Consider the following 20,990-nt stretch of genomic DNA (forward strand, 5'->3'; position numbering starts at 1 on the left):
TTGCTTGGATTTCTTAGAAAATACATCACAATTTTTTAGTTATTACATAAAAACTTGATTTAGGAATTTTTCTCTGAGACACTTGGATATATTTTTGTTCTGAATCTGAAAATTGATTACTGTTATTTCCTTTGAATTTGAGGGATTGAAAATCTTGCATCATTTTTTTTTTTGATTTTATATGCTTGAGGGCCAGATTTAAATGCATTTAAAATCACAATATGTACACTTACGTATGTATTTAAAAATGGTAGATCTATTGACGTCACTAAACGTATTAGAATAATGTTTTGTGTAGGAGGTGCGCAATCAAGTCAATTACGAATAAAATTTTATAATTTCTTTCTAATCAATCATTAATTAATTTATTTGTATTCAATTGTTTAGATGATTTAACCTAGTTTCTATTGTCCCATAGGTTCATCACTGGTCTAAAGTAGTATATTTTTAATTAATATATTAACACTGTAATAATCATACAAAAAATTTTGGGCCAATTGAATCCTTTTTCTGTATTTCTATATTAATGCTGTAGTGACCATACAAATTTTTTGTATGGTCAATTTACAGTATTAATATGTAAATAATCCTGGGAATTACATTTCACAGGAATGATCCAATTACAGATAAATGCCCAAAATTCCTGGAAATTTTGGGTGTTTATTTGTAATTGGATGATGGGATGATATTTCTCACATTAACAGTACATACTCAAGAGAGATTTACTGCATATACAGCAGAAACAGCTGTAGATCATTAAAAAAAAAATTGCACTTTTGTCCATTTCCCATTTCTTTGTCTGATAGTGCACGTAGGATATGCATTATCAGACAACCTTAATTTGATCTAGTTGGACCCAAATCGTGTTCATATTGAGATTTTAATACCATAGCATTTAAGAAAAAGAAAGATGCATGTGTAAATACAGCCCTTACACATGACTCGTAATAGCTGATGGATCATCATATTAAATATTACTGTACGCTCTACAAATAATACATTGCATTTTATAATTGTTTTTGGGGTTAATGTTTTCAAATGTGAATATACAGTGAACTTTTTCATATTGCGGGCACTCAATATAGTAAACAAATTTTGTCAGTCCTTGCTATTTTTTGTGTGTAGTGAACTCTCGCTACAGTGAATAATTTAACATTCCCTTTGATGGCCGAGGTGGAAGAACTTACCACTGGGGACCCATGACTGAATTAAGGTAAGCAACTCCAAGAATTTTTCTAAATTTAAAACAAAACAATTGAAAGTTATTTTCGTTATATACTGCGTGTTTAAATTAAACACCATAGCTATTTTTATTACTCTAAAATTAGTCTATATTTTTACTGGATTTCTAGTGTGTTTTGAGATATTAGAAGAGTCCATATTTCCTGTAGAACAGTGTTTTTCAACCTTTTTGAATATGCGACCCCTTTACAAGTTAAAAAATTCTGGCGACCCCCCCCTAGGGCCATATTAAAACTATATCAGTGATTTTAAAAACTATATATTTAATTTTCTTTCTGTTGAGAAAAATTATTGTTGATTAAAACGAGAATTTGAGAAGAATCGACAATAACTTAAGACACACAACGTATGAAACTTCCTTTTCATTATAACATTGGGCTCGGATGCTGTTGACTTTTTTTTAGGATGAGAATTTCCAACTTCTACTTTTCTACTTATTACTTCTTTTTGCAAGTCAGCTCAACACTTTTTACGGCTATCATTTTCTGCGGTGGCCCGTACCCACCCAGGCCCATCTCTGGCTACACCCATTGTTGAGACCTGAATGTCGATCAAAAAACCAATTGTACTGTATAATAAACAGGTACAGCCTTCTTGCTGAAATTGTAGTTTTTTTTAATGTAGTGTAGGACCTACAAACACTTGTCTTTTTCTTTTACCCGCGACCCCCGTGTAAGACTTTATGACCCCCCTGGGGGTCGCGACCCACAGGTTGAAAAACACTGCTGTAGAACATAATGTCTGACTGCACCACAAATGACAAATGTCCTGCTTCACAAGAATCTTCTTCACTAGCATCTAACAGTCAGTGCCGGCTCGAGGCAAGTTTTAGGATGGGGCGAGATCCTATTACGGCGCCCCCCTTGATTGCCCCTAATTTATACTCTTTAATTTTCTTTACCACTGAGGCGCCCCCCCAAGACTTGGCGCCTGGAGCGGCTACTCCGTTCGCCCTATGGTAGGGCCGGCTCTGCTAACAGTGATCCAAAACTTTACATCTGCCTGTGTCAAAATATCTAAGCAACAACAGCAATGACCTAAGCTACTGTAAAACAAAATTTTTGACATATCTTTGAGATTTTATTCTTTTCTTCTTAATACAATGTTCTCCTGCATGACATACCGGGCTTTGGTACGTGTTATCAATGACTTTGCTATAGTACTATCTGGGAACATTTTTCTCATTACTCTGTTAGATGGTCTGCTTGTTGTAAAAGCAAATGATGTCCATAAATACAGTCACACTACTACTGTTTTTGTCATTACTTATTACTGGAGGTTCTGAAGATGGAAGAAACTTGATCGTGCAAGAACTTTTTCTAATAGAATAATTAGCTTTATGCTTTTAAGTAGCCTTATCAGCCAAAAACGATATTTTGTTAACGTTTTTCAAAATTGTGTACCTCTCAAAACATATATCTTTGGGATCTTTTTCGATCAAATTCTATACTCGGGATCTGTAAACCAATCATTGTTAAACGGTTGCCAATACCAGTACTTGCTTTTTTTTTATGGGGGTTTTGATTCGAGCTTGGAAGAATCTTCAAAACTCTTCCGAGCTCTAATCGAAATCCCATTGCTTGGAGGATGACAGCTCTGTNCGGAAACAAAGTATTGTTAAACGTTGTAATTTTATATTTTTATATTTTATTAAATGTAATACCGTCGGCCATGTTAATATTTATTATTTTCTTCAAAATGAATTTTTGTGAAAGTGGCAATAGCACCAGAGGACGTTTTTAACCATATTTGCATTTTATTGCGGAGGCAGCAGCCTCTAAAGAAAGGTCGCCTCCGTGATTGTAATTTTTGTGGACTGTCAACTGGAGCGAACGACGGATGAACAAACGGAAACAAAGTATTGTTAAACGTTGTAATTTTATATTTTTATATTTTATTAAATGTAATACCGTCGGCCATGTTAATATTTATTATTTTCTTCAGAAAGTCCATTGTTCGCAGCGTCCGTTATACGAGGCACCACTGTATCTCGTCTATATAAAATTTTAAAATTATAGTATAAATTTTTTCCAGATATTGTTTTAAACATTGATTTTGCAAAATTTTTTAAATTAGTAGCTCACTTTAGACTAAACTTGTATAAACTAATGGTTTATTTATTTTTTTGAAAAGTTTTTGATTTAAATTAACAGTTTAATTTCAATAGCTATACTATATATGAGACTGGTTCACCTGTCTGATTTTCTTTTACAAAAATGTCTTCTACAAGTCTTCAAATGTCATTATACCAGATTTTGGTTATATTTGTACTAAGTATTTCTCTAGACAGCGTTGAATAGACATATTTTAACCACTCAGTAGTGAGCGACAAATATATTCGTCAAGGGCGATCTTGTGGCAGTGGCGAGGGACAAATATATACGTCAAATTCTTTTGGGGGGTATTGCTAAAACTAGCCTAAAACTACCGCAATAAAAAAAATTCACATAAAAAATGAATTATGTAACAATAAAAAAAAGACTTGTCTACTGGACATAACTGTTTTCAAAATCTTTTTCTGAAATAGTAATGAGAAAAAACACACAGAAAAATACTCTAAAAATTTTGCACATTTATTCTCCACTACTAAGGGGTAGCACCATACCTGACTATTCCACTGTTGAAAGGTTAATTATGATCATCTAATAAAAAAAAAAATACAATGTACATAACCATGAATTGCTAAAATAGTTTAAAGTCCATCTTGAAGCTGTTTTTGTAATTTGTGACACTTTTTTTTTATTGAATTGTCTGTTTATAAAATTGATAGTGCTAAAATAGCCTTGGAAAAAATTAATACTAGGTAATGCTATCAAATCAATGTATTACTTAAGAAATACTAATCAATGAATCATTTTCTTACAAATAAATCTGTTTTTTAGCCATTATCAGTGACAAATCAGTGACTCCCATAATCCTCAAAATATTACAGAAAGTATCAACTTTTGTTGTTTAACTATGAATGTTTTCTATATAAGGAATGAAGTAATCAAAAATAAATCTGTGGACCATCAAAAATTCAGTTTATATTATCAAAATTAATTTTTATATTTTTGTTGCACTTAGTTGTGTGACAAGACATGTTATCACAAATAAATTCAATGGTCTGTTTGAAATGAATTGGAATTCATTTTTGTGGTCCAGAGATGAAGGGAGAGAAGAGAATACAAGGAATTTTATTTTTGTAAAGATATATTCATTTTAAATTGCTATTGTGTTGAATTGCACTCATTTTGTGTGACACTCCAAGAGTTGTGCCTGTGCAATTTTTCACTAATTTTTTCATATGTGAGAAGGCATATTGTGTCAGATGCATTTCCCCTCCCCTTGAAAGGTATTTGCAGTAAAAATGTTTATGGTGCATGTCCTCCACTGAAAAGTTAGGAATATTTTCATATTTTTTTTTTCTACATTTCTAAGTTTTATTAGAAGAGTCACATTGTGTGGGTGAGAGATTCCAATCCCTGGAGGGTTAATAATAAACAATAATTCAATGTCTGTAGAGATTTGTATAATATTTTAATGCATTGTTTGTTGCATGTTTCGTTATAAAGAAAAACAAATCAAAGACAATTATTAGACCATCTTTCCTAAAATCTGGTTGGACTTCCTTTTGCTTTCAAAATACAGTAGTCTTGATCTGCAGTGACATTTGTTGAATTAATATTGACACACCTCAGCAGATTTATTTCAAAGCAGGATTACTGAATTGCAACTTTCAATTCCTCTTTAGTACAGGAAGGGCTTTTGTGACCTTTTTCTTCAAAATAGCCCATAGGTTTTCAATTGGGTTAGTCAGGGCTGTAAAGTTAACCAAAGCACCTTAAGTTAGCAATGAAGAAATATTCAGTATTTTAAGTCTAAACATTCATTTTTTTTTTACTATTATATTGGTATAATTGTGTTGGTGCTATTTTCAATTTAGTGCAAAGACTGGATTCTCCTTGATGTATGTGTGCCAAATTTACACTTTATACATTACTTTGCTTAATATCAAGAAATTTATTTTTAAAATTCAATAAAATATAGAACTTATTGGTGATATTACCTTAAAATCCAAAGATTACTTGTACCTGTAAACGAATTAGAAAATCTGGATTTGAGGTAGGAAGAAGATAAATTCTTTTTATCTTTGTTCCAAAGCTCTGTTTTGTATTCCTAAATCATAAATATAGATTTTGAATTTACGTGATTGGTTCATTATAAGAACAATCTATCATGTAGATCGTGGGTTAGGTGATGTATCAAAATATTGCTGTAATATTACAATTATTAAAAATTCATTCTTTATACACAGTTCATTCAGTTCAAGTTTTCAGATTGTATAAATATTGAAATTTATATATATTTTCTTCATTTTAGATCTTTGATAAACTAGGTGCTCCATATAAAACAGTAGATATAAGTAAACGTAGTGATGTTGAAGAGGTACAGAGAGTATTTCGTAAAATGACTGGAGCACACACTGTAAGTACCTTTTTTTTTTTATAGTATGTCATAATTAAACAATTTTGAAATATATCTTAGTGATAATTCTAAAAAAGATTATTTTAGCTAAGAAATGCTTCAGTGAGTTTGGTTAGTAGTAATTGTTTGAATATTTAAATCTTAGATTTAAAGTCAGGTATTTATTATAGATACATTCATGCCATGGGTAAGGTATGTGCACTTGTCATAAATGTGAAGAATTCAGCTTCTCTTACTACCTACAAGTCTGGTTTATTTTGTGCATGCATGATTTGGGCACCAAATACTCTGTGCCAAATTGTAACTCTTGACATGTACTCACTCCTTCATGCCTCTAAGGTGTGCAGCCATTGACAGCAGCACGATTTTAGAGACGAGACATAGATCCATGGATTTGCATCTTGTTGATGAGACTTAAAGAAATATTAGAAGTTCTTGGTTTAAAGATGAAAAGTAACGAAGTAATTTTTATGTGGGGTGTGTGTCTCAACTGGAAACATCTTATATACAGGCAAGATTAATGAGGTGGTTCTATTTCTATTCTTTCATGTGGCTTCCATTAGAGCAGTTGTAATTTTGGCTATATCTTAGACAAAAGATATGAAAATCACAAGTTTTTCTGATACATACTGTAAATAAAAAAGTACATTCCAAAGTATATTAGAGGTTGCTAGATACGAGGATTAAAACAAAAATAATTGATTATCCCATTTCTATAAAAAACCTCTACTGACGAGTTGTAATTTTGTTTTTAGTTATCTTACTAGTGTGTAAGATATTTCAAAATTTGATGACAAAAATTTTTGTCTGTGCTATATCTAAGTTATCATTAATAAAAAATAAGATTTGAATGTTTTCTGTTTAGTTTACATTTTAGAATAAGAATTGTTGTTCTTTTTAAAAAGAACTACTAAAATTAAGATTTCAATTTAATGAAAACAGGTTAAGTACATGATTTTTAATTATTTAATGATGATAAAAGTGCATGGATAAAGGATGTTCCAAAAAGCTATCATTTTAATTTGTCTGACTTATTAAATAAAAAAACATACAAAATATTTTGTATGTTTTTTTATTTAATATCATCCATGCATTTATTTCTATACAGTAGATCATCAATTAAGTGAATTTGACTTCAGAGATATTAATTCCAGAAATTACATTTTTATGTAATAGCAATCGATCTTCTATAGTCCCATTATTAATTTTGCTATTTTGTGTATATTTGTTTTGAATTCAAAGTTTCGTCAGTATATTTTAGATTTCAAGGAAAGACTATTTCTAATCAAGTTTAAGGCATAAAAATTTTACACACATTCATAATCTTTTTTACTCTTGTACCAGAATTAAAACACTTATTTTAAGGTATTGTTTATTCTTTCAAATAACTGATCACAGTAATGTCCAGCTGATTATTTCAGATTAATAATGCTCTGTTGTATGTAGAAATGTCTGTCAATTGTCTAAGGAAAATTCTTATAAAATAGCTTAAAAATAGAACTATACATTGAAGGACTAGGAAAGTTCCATTTATTCTTAATGTGTTCATTAGACTAATGGTTTTCTGTCATATTTCATTACAAATGAAAAATAGCATCTCCATGAGGAAATGTTTAATTTACAATTTAATTGCTTGGAGATTTAACTATAAAATATGAATCATCATATTAATTTTACTATTAAAATAAATTCTTTTAGCAGTAATGATTAAAATCTGGAAATAATTTATTCATACAGGTTCCTAGAGTTTTCATAAATGGAAAATGTGTCGGTGGAGGAAGTGAAACCAAAGAATTATATGAAAAGAATATGCTACAACCTTTGATAGAAAACTGTATTTACAAGTCATTTTAAATTAATAATTTATAGTTGTATTTTAATGTTAAATCGTTAATTTATTTTCGTGTTAGAATTTAAATTTTATTTTGAAAAATTAAATTTAAAGTTTTACTTTAATAACTACTGTATATTTAATTTGTTGTTCATAAGTACACACATTGAATATTGTACAATATTATCTAATTATATCATCATTCTCATGAGATTTTTAGAATTTATTGAGGACAAAGTGGGAAATATGTATGTACTGGAGAGAAAATACTGTTGTTACGAATAAACTCTCAAATACTACTTAGTTCTGAACAGTTTGATGAAGGGCACTTGATGTGATGACATCAAGCAAATATTTGGTCCCGATTCATAATTTTCTTGGTTCATCCAAAGCTGTCTGCACACTGGAGGCAGTATACAGACTCATTGAAATGTCGAGGAAGTTTGTATTATGGACAGTCCTTAATGAAAATAAAATTTGCACTCCTAAAAATCTGCAAGTTCTCCACTGGAGATACATCAGAAATGCAACGAAAGGACTTTGGCAAAAAATTGATTCCAACTGTTGATTAATTTTATAAATACCTACAGAATTTGATTGTATCTGAAGGCAAGCATTTAGAAAATTGCATTTTAATTTAATTTTTTCTGCCAGGACATGCATATGTCTCACCCTGTATATTTTCTTAAAATCCTTTAATTAAAAATGTTGTCACAGGATTTCTTCCTATCCTGATTTTGTTTTAATGAAAGAATTTTTAGAAATTTGAAAAGCTGGCAATAACTATTGCTTGACTTTCCTGGCACTCAAATAGGAGGTTAAGGGAACCAGGAAGGAAGTCAAATAATTTGAGTATACAATGATGATAAAAATTAAGCTATAAAATTTAAATATGAGAAATTTTGTTTACCTGCTTTTCAAGAAAGAATAATCACCACCACTTGTTGCTGGATTTTTTTTAAACTAACAGATGGCACCATAAAATGTATCCAGGAAAAGTATTTAAGCTTTTTTGCCATTTTGTTTAATTTTGAGACTAGGGATGAGTTTTATAAATGCTAATAACAAGTAAAATTGTCATTAAAGGTCAGAGGTGGGGAGATAAAGGGGGTCGTATGTATCTCCAATAGGGTTGGACTTAATCACCAAAATTTAATAGCATTAATCCCCTGGGTCACTCATCTTCCTGCAAAATTTCAACAAAAAGCACAGGAGTTAAGTTTCAAAGAGGGTGAACAAAATAGTGGGCCCCCCACATACAACGGAACCAAATTTTTTTGCACTTCTCAACATTTTGAAGTTTTTGACTCAGGACACTTCAAATACTTTCCCTCTTATGTATAACAACTGGAAAAGTAATATGGATAGGGAGAAACACCTAAGAATAACAGTTTTTAGCTGAAATTGATTATCATTTGATATCTGAAGCAAAGTTTTCTGCATGTTTAAACTCACTGTTATCCAGATTTTTCCTAGTTAAGCTCCATAAATTAATAATATAACTATTTATATGTACTTTCCCTAAACAAGACTGAATCTTCAAATACAGAATTGAAAGGTGAAGTCAGCATTACAGGACCATCCAAAATTTAAAACAAACCAAAAAAAACTGATGGCATTTCAATTGACAACGCGCACAAATATTCCTCAGAAATGTTCAAGTAAATTAATAATATATATTGGGCTTACAGTAAATTCATCACAAATATTTTTTTTTTTTTCCAGAAAGTCAACATACAAAAATCTAAACCCCTAAATTTATTACAAAATGATTTCTGAATATTTATCTAAGGACTAGATATATAATGGGATAAATTCAAATTTTGCTACTTAGACGTTTATAAATCAAAATTTGTCCATATAATTTCCAAATTATATTGTGAGAGATTTGGATAATTTGAAAAAGAAACAGAATAATGATACAATCTTATATAATTATTTTGAAATTCATATCTCAATTTAATAATGAAATAAAATTTGATTGTTATAATTAAAATATATGCACAAGCCATGATTAGAACAAAACATCATTGAGAGATATTCATGTAAGTTTGAAACTCAGTCCACTGAAACATTAACATGTGGCTAGGCATTAATTGTGTCGACTAAATTATTGACGACAATTGCAAGAAAGTAGAGATGATGCTGTTGCCAAGTATCGCAACAAAAATTAATAGGAATGAAGTAGAGGAATGCAGAATCCTATTCGACATCCTCAATCCAAAAATATGGTCACCAGATACTGATACAGACGTACGTTTTGGAGAAAGAAGTATCAAGAGTTTTAGGACAACAGAATGACCGCAGGTAAGGTAACCCGACGGCCACTGGTTTTGCTAGTTTTTGATATTTTAGAGAGATAGTGAGGGTAAATCCAGAACACCTGATCAGGATTAATAAAAAATGATATTGGGAAAAGATTGGCCATCTTTCCTTTCCTATAACAAAAAATATTTGAACACCTAAATAATTCTATACATAATGATAAAATTAAATGAACTAGTCAAAGGAATAACTATATAAAAATAAATGGAAAGGTTCTACAATCTAACCTCTCTAATCGAGTTATTGAATATTTTAGAGTTTACAATAATTATCAATTTTTTACCTGTTTACATACATCCAAGATGATGGTGTTGAGAGCGTTAACATCTAGAGATGGAGTAGCGAGTTTGGTAGATCAACGATTTGGCACTGTTCGAAGGTGGCCCTTCACCTTTATATGCTCCTTGGTCCACCAATGGTATAGTTCTAATATCACGCCATACTTCCAACATGAGGAAGTCAGGCATTTTTGGGACTAGAGTGAGGTATCAAACTCAATTAAACTATGTTTTGAAGGAACTACATTGCTTCTCTCTCTGATTCAGAGGAAGTACTGTACTTCCTTTTACAAAGATAGATAGACAATTTTTGTATCATCTTGATTTAAAATTACATTTAAAAACTATTAACTTCATTTAAAACATTAAAATATCCCTTCTCAACTCCAGGGTTTCACATTTAATTCTATAATCAATCTTTAAATAGAGCAATTTTATTAACACTTCAATATAATATCACTGATTTATAGATCAATAAACTTTGAACTTTGGTTACTGTAATTTTAAAATCAGTTTTAGACCTCACTTTCACTGATTCTGAAATGTCCCCCTTGTTGGCCTGTAAATGTTATAGTCAACCTACCCTAGAGGAAAAAAAAATGGTTTGGCAGTTATTGAATTATAGTGGGTTCAAGTTATTGGACTTTATTTTATCTTTAAAATCCTTTAAGATATAAAGATTAGATACTGCAAAAATACAAAATGTTAGGTTTATTTACGAACCTAGTAACATGGTGTTATGACAATGTGCCGGCAATTCTGTTCCAATAATTGAAATCTAACAATGAATGGTATTTGGTTTCATTTCTATTGCTACTAAAATGGACACTTTAAGCAGGGGGCACTGCAAGTTTGAGCTGTTACTTTTCCCTTGAACGCTATTTCCACAAATGCATCATTAAACAATACAGTACTTACGTCAAGAAAGTTACTACAGATTACTTCTTCCATACCATTCTTCAAAACACACAACAGCACAATGTACAACCTTCAATCTTCTGACTAGAACATTCAGAATCAGTAACACCTCCAACTACAGCATCCATCTTAACTACCTAGCTTTTCAAAATACTAACCTCCCAGATGTGCATCCAACAAACTTTCAAGGAATGGAAAGCCCAACAAGGTATTAACACCATAGTAGCAACTGATGGTTACATAGACACCAACATACTGTTGGTGTCTATGTAACCATGATATGACACCAAAAACATCACCACAGCTTAGTCAGTACACACTCCATCCTGAGTCTATGATCTTCACTGTGGAGGGCTATGCCGTCCACAGTGAGCCGTTCACATCCCGGCTCACTGCGGACGGCATAGCCCTCCGCAGTGACGGTGATTTTACAAATACGTGAGCCGTTCACAACCTGGCACACGTATTTGTAAAATCTAAGTGACTCGTACAACATGGAATTCATATGAAACGGAAAAATCAACAGTATTATAGGGGGGGTTGACNATACTTGTATATATTTTAATATGGTTTTATGTGCTTTAAACGCTTTTCTAGTGATATTACTTTTACACAAGTTCATATAAACTTTTATAATATGAAAAAATTAATAATGATAATATAAATGCATAACTTACATTCAGTAATAAAAAAGTTAAAAAGTGTTAAAGCAACAGTATGACCACTAAACATGTAATCTCCACAAGTTCTAACACCTTTTATATACATTCCTCCACCTTGCCAAATTAAAAATGCTGTCTGAATTTTCTCCCACCAATTACTACTTGGCTGAAAGTAAGATGTAATTATTTATTTACCATAATATTCAATTTAAAAAAAAAAAGAATCACTTAAAATGTTAAACATGTTACAAAGCAAATTGTTTTATGTTGTTAAAGTAACACACATTTTTTATTACAAAAATATTTTAAGTATTTATAAAAAAAAATAAAATTATTTAAATAATGTTATTAAAACTTCTAATTAAAGCAGGACAATCTGCCAAATTATCGGGCTATAATAAAGCTTGTTAATTCAGCAGATTGTTTGGTTTTAATTAAAGTATCATAAAGCAAATAGTAGTAAATTTATTTTAAAAATTGAATTTAGATGTTTTAAATTTACAAAATTTACTTAAAATTAATTAATTTCTTTAGTTTTTAAATCCATTTTATCATCATCAAAATCATAACTGTATGTAATTACATGAAATTACAGTTTTTCTAGAGTACTAATGTATAAAATTTATAATTTGTAAATACAGTAATACCTCGACTTACACGATTTTCAAATCTCGTTGATTCGTCTTTTGTTTGAGCACCATACAACTCTTGATTACTCACTCCCCCCACACTATTGTTCAGCTTACATGTTCGGACATGTAGCGCAGAATCGACACATAGCTACAATTTATTTTGTGTTATTTATTTCTGTGTTTGTTATATCTATGGAGACTTGAGAGACTGTATGTGGTGATTTCTTGTAACCGTGAACAAATCAAAAGACAAGATGAGATTAACGGGAACATTTATTAGCTTACATACACTCGACTTGGATTTTACACAAACTGCGAAATTATACCCCGATTTACGCGAATTTGACTTATGCAGTTATCGCTCGGTCCCAACTATCGTGTAAGTTCGGGGTATTACTGTACATATAAATTTTTACCATCATAAGTAATTGAAATTTAAAATAATGAAATCCATATGATATCTTCTACAAAATACAACATATCAAAATTTCTATATTAAATATTTAAGCATGAGCACATTTTAATGTATAGATTATTAATTGCCAAACTATATCGGCGTCTAGATTTGCATCATACTGACATCATTTTTTAAAAATCATTTTAAAGATATACTAAATTCTTTTTGAATAAGCACACAATGTGAAAAGAAAAAATTAGTTGATGATGAATATGGGTGATTGAATTATATTTATCTTGAATTACATAATATATAAACTTTCTGTAATAATTAAAAAATAAATATTAACATTAAACAGTAAAAAAATAATTTATATTACATGAATTGCATCCTTTTAATAAATATTTCAAACAATATTGTGATGATTTCTTTTTTAAATTATTTTTCAGACATTATAAAAAGTAAAAATATTCCAAGTTTTTCCCTGCAAATATTAGAGTAATCTTAATAAAATTTCATAGAATAAGCTTATTGTAAATTTTTAAATTATATCTTAGACAATATCATTGAAAATGTTAAAGCTATTGTAATAGTATAAACTTACTGTTTTTTTTATAAGAGGTACTATGAATATCATATTTAAAAATGATAATCTTGATAATATTTCTGGTCACATCATAGAAATGTTAGTCAAAACTATAAAATTTGAATAAAAACCTTCTAGTTTTAATTCAAATTTTGCACTTAGTTTTCTTATAATTTTAGAGAAGACTTAAGTTTAAGATTTCTATGCAATGATGCTACTAAAAGAAGAGAATGAATAAAATTTAAGTTAATTTTTGATTTTTTATGGCCATTTTTATAATTTTTTAACAAGATATAAAACTTCTAGATTAGATGAACTTAGAACTGAAAATATTTTCAATTTATCCATATAGAACAGAGGGATTTGGAATGGAAACTTGATCATCATTTCTAAATATTTGTCCATGAATAACAATCATATTTTAAGTCAATGATTTAATTCATCAGTTCTAAAAAAATCTGCTTTTGTAATAACTTTTTCATCTGATAATTTTTCAAGTCAAGAAATTTTTGAATTTTAGGTTAAAGAGAAAAATCTCACAACCATATCAGGTGAATATCGGGCATATAGCAACAATTAAAAGCAAAATTCACAAAGCATTTGGCCATCACAATTGTGGCTGTAAGACCTAATGCATTGTCATGATAAAACAGCATCTTTTTCTTGGCAATTCCTGCTCTTTTCTCAAACTTTTTGCTTTTAATTTTATGAAATTTTTCTAAACAATCTTGCAAACTTTAATTTGATACCCTTGTAACACTATATTGTAAATTTTGTTAATTTTTTTTCATTTGTTGCTACTGACAGTTGTCCACTTTGAGTCTTACAAACTTTCTCTGCCATGTTTAAATAGAGTACCCACATTTTTTATGGTAAAAAATGATTCACTTGAGTATTATCCGTGTCAGTTTTAATTTTTGTTAGAATCTTATGCTACCTGACAAAATATTTGATGACAATATGAGGCTTGATATTTTTCATTCTTTTATAAAGCACTCAAAATCTTCATAAACTGCCAAGCAAAATGTTTAACAGATGATTATAAAATTTGTGTGTGTTCATACTAAAGATGACAGACATGAATACTGAAAACAATTTGTACTATTACATTTAGTTTTATTATATCTGTGTTAACATCTTATAAAAATTCCTATGTATATGTGACATCTTCCATACTATATCATCATATAAAGCCCTACAAAAGATATATAGATTTTTGTAGTTTAAATCTGAAATTGCTATTAATTAATTTTTCTGGAAGATGAAATAATATTCTCCAAAATAAGCATTATGCTTATTTAAACAATGCAAAAATATCATACAATGAAAATAATTTTACTTGTAAAGATTAGGTCTCTCAAATTTCATTTATTTAGCCTAATTACATGATTATGTGCTAAAAAACACGATAAACAATTAACTATAAAAACTGCTTCATACTTCATGCACTGTAATTATCAATGGTTGTTATTTAAAATAAAGAAATGATATGCATAATTAATAGATAATGAATAATTAAACAGATAAGACTATTGGAAAAGTGACATATGAATAACTGACATTGATAAACAATAATTAATGAGATTTTTTCTTTCTTTTTAATAGTAATTTTCACTTCTCACAATAATTTTTTTTAGGCAACTGTATTTTTATAAATTCTTGAAAAAATAATTCATTTGAGTTTCCTTCATTTTAAATTATGTAAATTTTTATTTTGGATTTGCATTTTTTTATATTTTTGTATTTTATTAATTATAATTTATTAGGTTCATGCTTTTATTATTGCTTGAATGAGTAGGTTTTAATTATTCTTAGGAGCATTGCTTTCCACAAATACAAAGAAACAAATTTTAAAGCAAAGTGAATAGCTAATACATAAAAGTAATCTTATAACAAACACTATCTTCAATTCAGATTAATTACAACTTCTCGTATAACATTCATATCTAGCAACTTTTTAGCAATATGTCAGAAAAATATCTATTTTTAGTAAATTTATTTTAAAATATACCATATTTCCTCAATTCTAAGGCCAATTCATGAGTTTGAAACCCAATTTTAAGATTTTTTTTATGAAGGAAAAAGTTTTAAATAATCAATTTTAAGTTAATGAACAAGTTAGAAAAACAATATAAATATATTTTAAACATCAAGATAGTTTAAATGAAATGTTTATTACAAGAAAAGTACATTTAACTGATGTAATCATTTAATAGTATAGCCAAAAATGTTTATTAATGGCAAATAATACATCAATACTTGCAATGACTGCTGCTTGTTTTGGACTGCAAATGTAAGACATCATCTAATCAAGAATGTATCTCTACTTTGGTCAAGTAAAAATAGGTAAAATTGGGTCTTAGAATTAAGGCAATACAGTAGTTATTTTATTTCAAATAAAACAATAAATTTTAAATATTAAAATTTATTAGCTAATACCTCATTACTAAAAACAATCCGTACCCTTGCTTTACATTCCAAATGTCTTCCTGGTACAGAAAGTGATGTAATAAGCATTGTTATACAACGAAGTAGAAACACAGAGCCAAATAAGGAAAACATACGTCGTAATAAAACAAACCTAAAAAAGTTTATCATAATTAATTTTGAAAAATATTTTTTAAGAAGAAAATTCAATGAAAACTAACACAAATAGTTTGCCCAGATATTAAAATATTTTAGAATCTTCAAAAATTATCATTTTAAAATTTTCAGAAATATTTTTGTATAAAGGAATGAATACATTTTCCTGAAATAAAAATATATATCTTTTTTATTTTGCTTGTTAAGGAAGCAAACCTTGTTAAAAACTATAAAGTCAATAGGAATCATTTTATACTAGTCAACATCAGCCAAAAGTGTATTCATTGTAAACTTCCAGAATATGGAATGGAACAGTTTTTAACAAGGTTAGCTTCCTTAACAAGTAGAATAAAGAGGAAAGGTATTAAAATATCTATCAGGAGAAGGTTGGAAATTATTAATGCCACTTTTTAATGAGAGAGACGTCATGTTATAGTGATTACCTTCCTGATAAACATACCGATGGTCTTTCTACAAAATTCTTTGTTTCCATAAAAAGATTTTATCTTATTTAAAAGATACAATTAATGTAAACACTAATAAGCAGCAACAATGGCAAATTATCTAGTTCATTGGTTTGCATTCTGATGTGCAGAAAGCTGCTGTTTTAAGACTTGCTATGGCAATCCTTTTTTACCATGTATATTTTTCATGTTTCTCGACTTAAATATCTTTATAGATTGTGTAAATTACTAACCCATGCACATAATGGCTGTTTTCCATCTTAAGTAATGGCCTTTTAAAATAATTTTATTACAGCAAATGGATTAATTAACATCTAGTGAGAACAACACTGCACATGGATTTTCAAATAAATTAATATATAAAGACAAGAAACATACTTTAATAAATATTGCATTTTAATTATCTTTATAAATGTACATTTTTTAGCAACAACATAATCTTTTTATCAACTGTTTACTGATAGAATTATGAATTTTGACCGTGTGCTTTGATTATCTGGTAATTTTACCTCTCCACTGTCAAAATAATCATTTCTTTGACTTTCCAATGTCAATGACTCACCTCAACTGTTTTCTGAAAACAGTCCAATAGCAGAAGGTGGCTATTCTTTTGTAAATAAGACAATAAAAAAGATTATTCTGCTCATTTTAAACTGTGTACTTTTCTAGACAAAAGGGACTACTACTTCTACTACTACAACTTGTCAAATTTTCCATTATTATGCACACACATGCATATTAATTAATGAAAGTATTGGAAAATTTTTAAATTTTTTATTTATTGTGTAAATTTATTTAAATTTACACAATAAATAAATTTACACAATGAATAAAAATATTAACAAAAAATATAGAAAAAAATCATAATAAATCTTGAAACTGCAACCTTCTGCAAATTGAAATATAAAAACAACAAACTAGACATCTTGGCTATTGGTGTTGTTTCTTTGTGTCATGACATTTAAATCAGGTAAAATTTTTTGGAATTTTTTATAGAAATATAAAATTTTGTAGAAAATATACATTTAGTATGTTTATTGGGGAGGCAATGTCTATAAAATGATATACTTTTTGTTTAAAAAAGTATTGGTAATTGCTAACCTTCTCTTGTAAGAACTGCAATTTTGATATTCTGTATATTTAAAAAATTACTAATAATCGTATGATCTAATAAAATTTATTACAGATGATATTGTTAATCATAAATTATTTTGTTTCTATATTCAAATATATTCAAATATGATTTTTAATAAGAAATATATTTAAATTTATCTATGTATAATAATTTATTACTTAGCGTTTCTGAATAAAGCTCAGATCCATGTATTATTACTATCAAATCTGTCTGTATTGAATGTACATAGTTCAAAAGGAACTGCTAAAAGCATAAAAAAGCCCATTGGATCTACATTTTAAAAAAACTTTATTTAACTATTAAAATCCAGCAATAAATTGAATGTTTGACTTTTTGAAATTCATCTTCAGATTACAATAATATATAAAAAGTTTGAATACTTAACAAATTTAAACTTCAATTGTTTCCACGGATTTGAGCACAACAAAACAAATATAACTTAAAGTATAATGTTTTAAATTTATACTTCAAAATTTTGAATAAAATGGAAAATAATACAATCTTAATAAAATAAAAGTAAACATTAACATTTAATAATAAAAGTTTTTATTAAATATATAGAATTCCAATATTAAGACTAACCTGTGTTTATGGAAGATTAGAATGCAACACCAAATAATAAATAATAGGACGCCAGTAAATTCACAAATTGCAAATGCCCAAGGAATAAGTGGTACATTGTCAAGGAATATGTCCGGCAATGGTGGATATGTTTGCATATCAGGAACTCGATCATGTACAATCACCATAACTATTGCAGTTATCCACGTGACAACGACAAAATATAACACACCCACGATAGTTTTCCAAACCTCAGGCTTTAACTTGAAAATAATATTTTATAATTAACAGAACATTAATAACATTTATAGTATCTTAATGTTAAAATTTTAAAACTAAATAATATAATTTATGCTAATGACAAACAATAGAACAGAAAAGAGTATTAAAAAATTACTTATTTATTTCTGCTGTGAACTATTCAAAACTGAGATAGCAAAATTATAAATTAAAACATGCATACACAACTGCTAATAGAAACTGATATATCTGTAATTTATTAACAAGCAAGCTTATATATATATATAACCACATAAAATACATGGCAAGTCAGAAACCTCACAAACATCTTTAAAATATTTAATGTTAGATAAATATAATCATTACCATTATATATTAGACCAATGAGTATACCTATGGCATGTAGTCAAACCCCACTGTCATCTTGAAAGTCACCATCTTCAATACAATTTTAAAATTTCAAATGAAAGAAAATGATATGAACACTAATTGGTGGAAAATTGAAAATCCAATGATGAAATCCATTTTGATGTGTCTTTATTCATTTAAACTTATCACACGTTAAAAATTCCATGTGCTCATCATTATCAATGTTGTTTTTATCATTTATAATGTTATTGCTAACATTATTAACAGAAGAAAGAATCAATACAGTAGAACCTTGAAAACTCGGCCTAATGTGGACCGAAGGGTGGTCGAGTTTGTGAAAATGCCAGGTTATTGGGAATGGGGTTAAAAAAAATAAGTACGAGTGTTTCCTCAGAAAATACTGTACTGTACTTGTATGTATTGTTTACTTGAGAATATAACAGAGAATAAACTGCCCAAATACCCTTAAACAAAGGAAAAGTACGTCCTTTATGAAGGCATAGAGCCTTTACTACATGAAAATGAAAATTAATAAATACACTGTGTACAGTAATTTACCTGATAAGACAGACCTCAGAAAAATACTTTATGAGAGCTTTTATACTTTTATAAAGCTGTCTATAATGAAAATTAATTAACTAAGGATTTTTTTGCCCTGCCAGGGTGTGGCATCCCATTGAATAAAAAAAATTAAATAAAAGCTTTACTACCATTTTATAAACATATTGAGCTATATATCAATACATGCACACAAACACCAAATAAAGTTGATTTTTTAAAGAACGAAAACTGGTAAAATTCAGTCGTTTTTAATTTCATAATTTTGCAGTGTTTTTATTTTTTATTGCAAGATGGAATTTATTTTATAAATTTATAGCTCAAAACTAGATATGAATGAATACTATTCACAAATACCAGAAAATATTTGAGTTAGTTGCTGTGAGGGCCGAACTAACCCTCAGTAAAGTGTTATTTTCAATTTTATTTATTGGAACTTTAATCAAGTAAAATCGAACGTTAGGCTAAAAGCCATAAAACTTATTTCCCACGGAGTTTGTTCCTTGTTGAATCAGATCAAGTTAGTCAGGGATGTGTCACCAGGAACTTTTGATGGAGAAGACATATTGGACGTGCGACCGTTAATAGCCATCATCTGACCTCAGGGAAAAACCCCAAGAGGAATGAAAGAGAAAAAAAAAAAGATCCCGAGGTCAGTCGTCCTCCAAAGTTCGTCCGCTCAAGAATTTATACCGTGCNAGGAAAGGTGAGGAAACCCTATTGCCAGGAGGTCCCAGTTAACAGTATATGAATTTCTGACACAAACCGAAAGACACGTTATTTTACTTCGAACGTATTCCTCTGAAGAGTGTTAGATAAATGACCGGCACGACTCTACTGTTAAAAAGAAATGTGATGTACAGAAACAAGACACTATTAATTTCAGGTAGGGAGAATATATTTTAAATTAAATTAAATAAATAAAAAATATAATTAAAAATTACAGCCCGAAATTGTGATTATGTGACAATAAATAATTTTATTCAATCAAGTTTTATATCATGTCTTTCGGACGTTAACTTACACAACTTCACGGGGTCATCACAACCTGTCTAACAAGGATCATTTCTCAAATACAGTAGAGCGTCGTTTATCCGAATCAATTGAGGTCTGGGGTTGTTCGGATAACTTATTTTTCGGATAACCAATTATGTACGAAAAAATATATTAATTTATCCCGTGTTGATGTTTTTCTCCGTTGCGTGTCGCTTCGCGTTGAATTTTCGTCGATGTTAAGCCTAACGAAGACTATTGTATCGTTAAAAGTTATTTTTTCATTTTGTAGGAACAATAAAAATTTATTGAATAATATAAAAACAATAAAAAATTATACTTCAGAAGTTAATTTAGTATCAAAAACGTAAAATATTTGAGTAGCCAAAGACATAGCCAAAGATTACAGCGCCACAGCAGTGGCAAAAATTTAAATTTGTCGACTGGAATTCCTTCGGATAACAGACGTTTCAGATAACCGACCTTCGGATAAACGACGCTCTACTGTATGTTTATTGTATGGATATATATTTTTATTGCATTTTATGTTAATTTACTTTATTTATTTTGTTTTATTTTAAGTTATTTACTTGGATCCATGTATTTAATTAGTTCTATTTATCTTTTATATTTTTGTATTTAAACGAATTGTTCAAATGGATATAGAAATTTGAATTTTGTTTCGCATAAACGTTCAAACCTGGAACCGGTGCAAAGAAATGTTCTAAGAATTTCAAAAATACCTGATG

At 29.0% G+C, this 20,990-nt stretch overlaps 2 protein-coding genes across 2 annotated transcripts; one reads left to right on the top strand and one right to left on the bottom strand.

Moving 5' to 3' along the window:
- Nucleotides 1-1,979: 1,979 nt before the first annotated feature.
- On the top strand, nt 1,980-7,563 carry LOC111613296 (glutaredoxin-2, mitochondrial-like). Its single transcript, XM_023354644.1, has 3 exons — nt 1,980-2,063; nt 5,605-5,709; nt 7,447-7,563. The coding sequence occupies exons 1-3, from the start codon at nt 1,980-1,982 to the stop codon at nt 7,561-7,563; spliced, it is 306 nt and encodes a 101-aa protein (XP_023210412.1).
- Nucleotides 7,564-10,185: 2,622 nt separating this feature from the next.
- Nucleotides 10,186-18,340, bottom strand: LOC111613298 (sphingomyelin synthase-related protein 1-like). The gene is made up of 4 exons (XM_023354645.1): nt 18,103-18,340; nt 15,778-15,919; nt 11,706-11,889; nt 10,186-10,340 (listed from the first exon to the last, which is right to left on the bottom strand). The coding sequence occupies exons 1-4, from the start codon at nt 18,267-18,269 to the stop codon at nt 10,186-10,188; spliced, it is 648 nt and encodes a 215-aa protein (XP_023210413.1). The 5' UTR covers nt 18,270-18,340.
- Between the last annotated feature and the right edge of the window lie 2,650 nt (nt 18,341-20,990).

The sequence above is a fragment of the Centruroides sculpturatus genome, unplaced genomic scaffold, assembly GCF_000671375.1.
Source record: "Centruroides sculpturatus isolate CEXI.00-Female unplaced genomic scaffold, Cexi_2.0 scaffold1887, whole genome shotgun sequence".
Taxonomy (NCBI): domain Eukaryota; kingdom Metazoa; phylum Arthropoda; class Arachnida; order Scorpiones; family Buthidae; genus Centruroides; species Centruroides sculpturatus.

Excerpts from the sequence above, each read along its gene's own strand:
- LOC111613296 (XM_023354644.1), top strand. The coding sequence starts at position 1,980 with ATGTCTGACTGCACCACAAATGACAAATGTCCTGCTTCACAAGAATCT. Across the intron at positions 2,064-5,604 it reads ACAGTCAGTGCCGGCTCGAG|ATCTTTGATAAACTAGGTGC; the intron begins GCAAGTTTTAGG and ends TCTTCATTTTAG. Across the intron at positions 5,710-7,446 it reads AAATGACTGGAGCACACACT|GTTCCTAGAGTTTTCATAAA; the intron begins GTAAGTACCTTT and ends TTATTCATACAG.
- LOC111613298 (XM_023354645.1), bottom strand. The coding sequence starts at position 18,269 with ATGGTGATTGTACATGATCGAGTTCCTGATATGCAAACATATCCACCA. Across the intron at positions 15,920-18,102 it reads CTAATCTTCCATAAACACAG|GTTTGTTTTATTACGACGTA; the intron begins GTTAGTCTTAAT and ends AAACTTTTTTAG. Across the intron at positions 10,341-11,705 it reads TTATATTATCATTATTAATT|TCCCAAAAATGCCTGACTTC; the intron begins TTTTCATATTAT and ends ACCTCACTCTAG.